This window comes from Halyomorpha halys, unplaced genomic scaffold (assembly GCF_000696795.3).
Source record: "Halyomorpha halys isolate HHAL.00 unplaced genomic scaffold, Hhal_1.1 Scaffold573.1, whole genome shotgun sequence".
Lineage (NCBI taxonomy): Eukaryota > Metazoa > Arthropoda > Insecta > Hemiptera > Pentatomidae > Halyomorpha > Halyomorpha halys.
The window spans coordinates 66,023-73,729 of NW_027105077.1; the positions used below are offsets into that span (position 1 = coordinate 66,023).

The following is a 7,707-nucleotide window of genomic DNA, read 5'->3' on the forward strand; positions in this document are numbered from 1 at the left end:
TTTTTATCTTTTATCCCAAGAGTTTAAAATTAATATTCTACTCAGATTTCCAATTCCCTGGTACATAGTGTTTCCAATATTAATTGGTTTTTAAAATCCATAATCAGCATGTGTTTGAACTTCACAAACCAAATTATAAACCCATTTTTGACTTTAAAACTAAAAAATACTATCAAATTCGACATTAATTTTTATGTAGGCCTGCTTCAGAAATGTTCTAAAACATGTCTTAAGGTCAAATAGCAAAAATATGGGATAAAAAAAATGTAAATAAAAGTACCGCTAATTCTACCATTTTGGGAGAATGACTCATTGCTAAAGTCAAAGAGAATTTTTAAAATAATCTGACAATGTGGGCTTCTTCTCAGATTATAATAAATAATTTTTAAACAAACTATATCTTAAAAATTATTATATTAAAGATAAAATTGAAGTGCATCTTAAACAAACAATATTCAAAACACATTTTAAATTTTTTAAATGTAATTTTAGAGTCTGTAAGAAAAATATCGTAAATATCAGTTCAATTTAAATGATTAAGAAAATTTTCATATACATAGCAGTTAAACGCATAGTTATAAATTATTATAGTCACATGTTAATTTGAAGATATTACTTAAAAACATATAATTAAATGTACGAAGATGGTCCTGTTGACAAAAATGTATTGAAAATAGCAATAATAAATAAATATATTTTTTACTAGTGTATATTTTTTGACCACCCTGAGACCATCTTCCTATAATTAGGAATATGTAAATATTTTTAGAAAGTGTTTATATTTTATTGTAAATCCATTTTTTTTTTTTTTTTTTTATAGAATGGAGTTAAAAATTTATATATGTACGACAGTGTTGTGCTTTATAGCCATTGCACAGGCACAGATCCCTGGATTGGGATGGTGCCCAGACAAAAGAGCTATGCCAGGGTTCGACATTGATAAGGTATGAACTTCTCAGTAGTTTTTTTTTTTTTTTTAATTGGTTTCATAAATTTATAGAATTTTTTTTACTGTAGTTTGAATAATATTACTGGATATTATTAAAAATGAGAGTATACTTATGTAGCCAATAACCTTTTATGACAAAAGGGAGTAAATGCAAATATTTTAAAGTTTTTTGAACAATATTTCTGAATATTAAAATAATTTAATGAGTATAGCCTTGAGTTCCATCCGTGGCAAAAAATTATTGGTATTAACAGGTTAAAAAGTAATATTTTAAGAGCCTTAAAAATTGAGTATCTGACAATAGTCAGGGGATACAAAATTAAGGTATTGACCTCACTGTCTTCCTAAAATGCAAAAGAGACTTACCTACCTCTGTGAGCAATAACCATCATTAGGAAAAATAAAAGGTTATATATTTTTACAGTATTTGGGAACATGGTATGAAGCAGAAAGATACTTCACTGTTCTTGAAGCTGGAAGCCGCTGTGCAAGGACAAATTACACAAAGGCAACTGACGGCAGGATCCTAGTTACTAATGAAATCACCAACAGGCTGTAAGTTAAATAATTGAAATTTCATTCGCTTCAATAATATAATCAATAATTACTACAAACATAATTTAATTTGTCTATTTTTTTAGTCTAATTAACACTACAAAAATAAATTAACACTAGCTCACAGAAAATTTAAGTATGTTGCTCAAAAATTTAATCATTATTATTTTAGCACTGGTATCAAACGGGTGCTTGATGGAGAGATCAGAAACATTCCCAAAGGAGGAGTAGAATCGAAAATCAGCGTAAAATATACAACACTGCCTTGTAAGTTTGAACAATTTTTATAATCAAATACTCTTCATATAGCCTTTTCTTATTAAATAAACATAATACACACTGATCACTCATTCCAAGTCTATAGCATACGAGGAATAGAAATATAAACTAGAACACAATTGATCAGTACTTGGTTGGGTGATCCCCCTGTCTGCTGAAAATCTTTTCACCTGACATTGTTAGTTGGTTATCATTTGCCCTCCTCAAATGGATGAAGTCAGTCAATCTCCATGACAACTCATACTAAGTTTAGGAATAATAAGATTAAATATTGATTTTTTTTATGCAATATTCCAAGATTTGTGGATATGTTCATGAATGATCAGTCTGATGGAACAATGTATCATTTGTGACTGAGCAAATTAAGTTGTTGGTCTTGGTTACAGGCTTTTGTTTGACTTTTATTTGGGGGGAGGAGGGTTTAAATTTTATTTTGTGGTGATCCAACAGAATGAAAACTTGACCCTCCCACCATGGTTAGAATAGATTGGTCACGTCTAGATAACCCCTCCTATCCCAGTATGTCAGAAATAACCAGGCAGCGAGTAAGTCTCATAGAACTACATATACTTCTAAAGTAACCTTACTTATTAATCAGTTCTTTGAACCTAGTACTGCTTTTGTTAAGAAGAATCAAGTCTAGCTAATTTTGTTTGTCAGTCGAATATTTTCTTTTTGAATCTCGATGTTTGATTGTATATTTGTGGTAAAATTAGAATTATTATAAAATATTGATCCTGGAGGAATAGTTTATCAAACAATAGATAAAACACCATGGACAATAAGTTTTGTAGAAATGTGAAGCTGGATGAACCCCTTCATGCTACTTGGCTGGTACAATTGATAAGTATCTATAATGACAATATATCATCCAATAACAATCTTCATGGTCCATAAAGATGGACAGAAAAAAAACAACATAAAAATAGAATAGATAATTCTGAGTCATATGAATGTTAAATTATTCAGTCAGTTGGGTTCAATATTTGCTAAGGGCTTACTCTGAAGGTATAGGTTTATAGTTCTGGCTCAATAGTTAGGTTTATCCCTCAACGCAATGAAGGCACAGCTACCCACTTTATAGAGGGTGGGTAAGGCTTCATCATGTTACATAGTAAAAGATTGAATGACCTTCACTAAGTTCTTAATAGTTGCTTTAGATATGAATCTTTTATGATCTTTAATTATAACTAACTCAATAATCACGTATTTCTATAATTATATTCATAAATCATGAGCATACACTGTTGTATGCAGGTAAAAGATACATCATCTATGAGGTAGTACTAACTCTGTAGTAATAACTATACTTACAATCTCTTCAGAAAAAAACATCGGATCTAAAATTATTTAGAAAATTATACTCATCATCCCATCAATCCTTACCAAAAAGTAATTTTTCATAAAATATGCATATTTAAATAATAATTTTCAAGAACTTCTTCTGCTAATGAGGTTTTAACAATATACTACCCTTTTTCAGTCCCAATGGAAACTGAATATATTATTCTGGAAACTGATTATGACTCCTACTCTGTTGTGTGGTCTTGCTCAGGACTGGGAATTCTCAACACACGTAAGTTCAATTTATTTATATATTTTAATATCCAGGTTTATAATCAGGAATATAAAATATTAACTAACACGTGATAAATGGACATGTTTTTTATTATTTTGTACAGAGTCAGCTTGGCTCATGACTAGAGAGCGATTGCCTCCAGGAACTGTACTTCAGAAAGCGTATGCAGTTCTGGATAAGCACAAGATCTCCAGGACCTTCTTTGTCAGGGCCGAGCAAGAGGAGTGTAATATTGGTGAGGCTGCACCACCAGAAGGAGGTAAGGATATTTTAATGAATAATTTTCATAGATCTACCAAAAAATAGTTTTGCTCTTCTAATTATTCTAAAATTTAATGCTAACATTTAGTTTTTTTTATAATAACCCTCATGCTGTGATAAAAATATTATATCTATATTGTAAATTAATTCAATTTTATTTGTGTGATAAGAAAAGCTAATCATAGAAAAATCTTGACTCTATTGCAACATATTTCTTCTAAGAACTATTTATTCTTTTTTTTTTTTTATTATGTTTGAAATTGTTGATTTTTAGTTCTGAAGATAGGAATTTAAAATAATGATAAATGTAATTATTAAAACCAAGATAATATTGCCATTGATTTTTAATATAGATATATAATGGGCTTCTTACTAAATTTAAGAATAATAATTAATGTTATTATTTCTTCATAGGTACCAAAACCAGAGCAGCAAACCCTGAACCCGAAGCTAAACCCGAAGCAAAACCTGAGGCCAAACCTGAACCTGAGGCCAAACCCGAACCTGAGCCAGCTCCACAACCTGAACCTAGCAGTACCGAGGCAGCAGTTACGGTCTCTAACTCTATAGCTCCGGCTGAACCGGAACCTCAACCAAGCCAGCCTGTAGCAGTTGAACAGCCTGTGCCTTCTGAACCAGAAAAGAGGCCATCCCCTGCTGTTTCGGCACCAACACCAGTCCCCGAGTCTTCGAGTTAAATCACATTCTATGAATGTCGTACATTACAAGCTTTAACTATTTAAGATTTAGTATGTATTTAATTTAAGTCGTTACAATCAAAGTGATAATAAATAGACCCTAATGTGTATTAGTAGGGATTTCCTTTGTTATAGTTCTCGGATTAGTTCGAGGTCATACTCTAGATCTTGCTTCCAGTATTCTTATTTTCAAGAAGTGTGACTTAACATTTCTTGAGTTATATTTTTACTTTATTTATTTTAATAATTCTGTAACTTTGAAATAAAGAGTCCATATTGAGTACAAATATTTAAGTGTCTATTTTAAAAAAAAAAATCCTTAAACAATATTTAAGTATTTTATAGTTATAAAAATTTAAAAAATAAAATCTGTACCACTACAAGCTATGAAGGGTCAGGGGTTCAGTACTTTTTAAGGAAGTACTGTTACTAAAACAGCCATTGCACGAGGAGGTGATTTGGTCTGAATCACACTCGACTGCTAGATTTTTACCTAATTAAGAGTACCCAATTTATGAGACTGGGTGGACCCCAGGAGGGCTCCAGAACCCACAAGGTTGACTCATAGACTATAGAGTAACAGAAAACAATTTTCTACTGAGCCGGATTCGAATCAGGGTCCTTGGAGTTCTAGGAAACAAATACCTTATATATTACATACGTATATTAGAGTCAAAACACTTACGATGAATGAGAAGAACAGAAAGAGCACTTTCTCGAGAATAATACTCAGAATGAAGAGGAAGATCTCAAAGGTAAGATGAGAGCCTGAAAGAATTCATCTGATTTGTAATAGTGAGGTGTTAGAAGATATAAATGAATTCTCCTACCTGGGAACTGTGATTTGCAGAAATAGAAGACAAGAAGTGCTAAGCCTCTGGATAGGAAAACCTAATAGTATATACAAATCCCTTTACAACACAGTTATGGAAATGAGAGAGGTCAGGAGGGAAGTGAAGTTGTACATTTTCAAGAGCATACATTTGCCTATTCTGTTATATAAAACAGAGTTAGGTCCTTCCAGACAACAAATGGACCCAAGTAAATGCACTGGAGATGCATTACTTGCACATAGTGGCTTCAAAAACATGCAGTGAGAGGATCAGAAATGAATTCAATACAGAAGAACTATATATCTCAGCATTAAAATAAACCTTAGTAATGTTTGAGAAATGATAGTAGAGATGGTTTGAACATGTCTGTGGAATTAACCCTGGCACAAAACTCTATGGAGGCAAGGTCAATAGAGGTTAGGCCTAGATGAAGGCTTTGAATTAGATAAATAGCTATGTTACCAAATTGTATCAAGCAAGGAAAATGTATTGTGGAATTTAGGGAAGGGTTTTATGAACAAAGACAAAAAAGTATATGTTTCCAATAATAGACGCCAGCCTGAATGATCCAAACAAAGGTCTCCTGTCGGAGGAGCAGTGTCACGATCTACTGTTTTATTTACAACAATATTTACAAATTAAATAATAATATCAATTTTCTACAACAATTTCCTTCCTAAAATTTGTATGATAAAGTCAGGATTATAATATTCACCAAAATACTCCCTGAAATCATGAATATCTGGATCAATAGAAGGTTTAACAATACTCGTTGTATCACTAAATCCCCTTTTCTTTTTGAGTTTTTTCTTCTTCTTGCTATGAGTATATTTCTTACTTTCTTCTTCTTCTTTAGTTTTTTCATTTGCTACTTTTATTTTCATTAACACTTCACTGCTATCATCATCAGGACCTCACAGTTTAACTCATATTTAAATGATCTTCTAGCATGTTCATGTTCAACATTAGTTAATAGTTTAGGCACTTAGGACTCACAACCAGATACTTCATCGTTTATTGTTCGTTCTTGATCAGATGTCACTTGTTCTTTTGGTGTAGGGACTTTGCCTTCGAAGTGTTTATAACACTCTCTTCGATGCTTCCTTCCTGGGAAAGGATGACTTTATTCTCCTTTTCAATTAACTTGGTCACAGACAATGGGTTATCAGGTAATTTTGGAATTAAAACATTCTGAAAGTTATGGTTGTTTTTCTCACCTTTCCTGTGTGTCTTCATTTTAATTTTTGATTAGTTTTATCGGTACTCCTTCTATCTTTCTTTGGTTTCTTACTCCACCAGATACTTATTGTCTCTGTTAATTGTGCATAAGGCAAATTCTTTAGCCAAAGATGCTCTATGATGTCTTCTTGGTTGAGGCTTTTGTGTATCGGAGGATCCATTTCCATTGTGTCGTCTATTATTTTATTTGTTAAAACAGCATTTCTTTTTTAGGTGACCTGGTTTTTTACAAAGAAAGCAGGCTCTTAGACAAAAGTTTAACCTTTTATGATATGTCTTTAATGTTTGTTCATTCCTATTAAGGTTATTCCTTCTTTGAAATGACAAAAGCATTTACCTTACTTCACTGAATTCAATATTCAATATTATATTTACCAAAATAGCTATGACAACAGGATTATGATCTGATTATTATTATTACTGATTATGATAAGGTGGTAAGCCTTCAATGATGTATCTTACTGATTCCCTGACTGTTAAGGGTTTACCCAGTTGTGCTATTTCTTGATCTAAACATTGAAACCTCATAAGATATTCATCCAATATTTCACCACTGTTTTCCTAATTTTGACAAGGAACATTAAATCAATCATTTTCTCCTCTGGAACACCCTCAAAGCTCTCTTTTAATTTTTCACAAAGCTTTTTCGCACATTTTTTGCCTCTAATCAATGGCAATATATCGTCACTAACAGTTAGAATAATAGTAGAGAGTACCTTTTTTTTTTTTTTCCAAGCTGCATCTTCTTCAGTCGGCAGATCTTTCTCTATTAATTCTTCATATAATCCTTTTGCTTCTAAGTTCTAAGTTTTAGTTCCTTTGGTATTAATTCTTGCATGTTTTTGATGTTTCTACTGCTTCTTTATGATTCTTGAGCAAAGTAGTTTTTGTAGTATACGTTTTGGTCAATAATTAATTTTTGTTGAAAAATTAAATTTAAAATTTAGTTCATTATGTAACATACTATTAGCAACAATTTTGTTTCAGTATTGCCTTTTCATCAAAACTTTGTCTAGGATGTGTGTTATTTTGCCCATTTTTTTGTTTTTTTTCTATTAGTTTTTTTATACTCCTTAAGATACTGTTAGCTTATCCCATAGATATGGTCTCTTCACCATTTTATTTGACAAACTTCATGATTACAACTAAAACTATTAGAAAATACAGTTTTCTATTATTTTAACAATCTTTATAAATAGATCAAATTGTACAAAATGGTTTAGGGCTGTCGGATATCTAGTATTGTTATGCGAGAAAATGGCATTTGACAAAAATATCTAAATCATTTGCCTTTTTTAGTCATAGTAAACAAGT

The 7,707-nt window shown here is 31.4% G+C and overlaps 1 protein-coding gene across 1 annotated transcript; it reads left to right on the plus strand.

Moving 5' to 3' along the window:
- Positions 1 to 820: 820 nt before the first annotated feature.
- LOC106684360 (apolipoprotein D) lies at positions 821 to 4,610 on the plus strand (the record flags this gene model as incomplete). The annotated part of the gene is given in 6 exon segments (XM_014426401.3): positions 821 to 944; positions 1,374 to 1,504; positions 1,677 to 1,771; positions 3,267 to 3,359; positions 3,466 to 3,621; positions 4,038 to 4,610. Coding segments are annotated over 6 exon segments (882 nt in total). The 3' UTR covers positions 4,322 to 4,610.
- Positions 4,611 to 7,707: the final 3,097 nt, after the last annotated feature.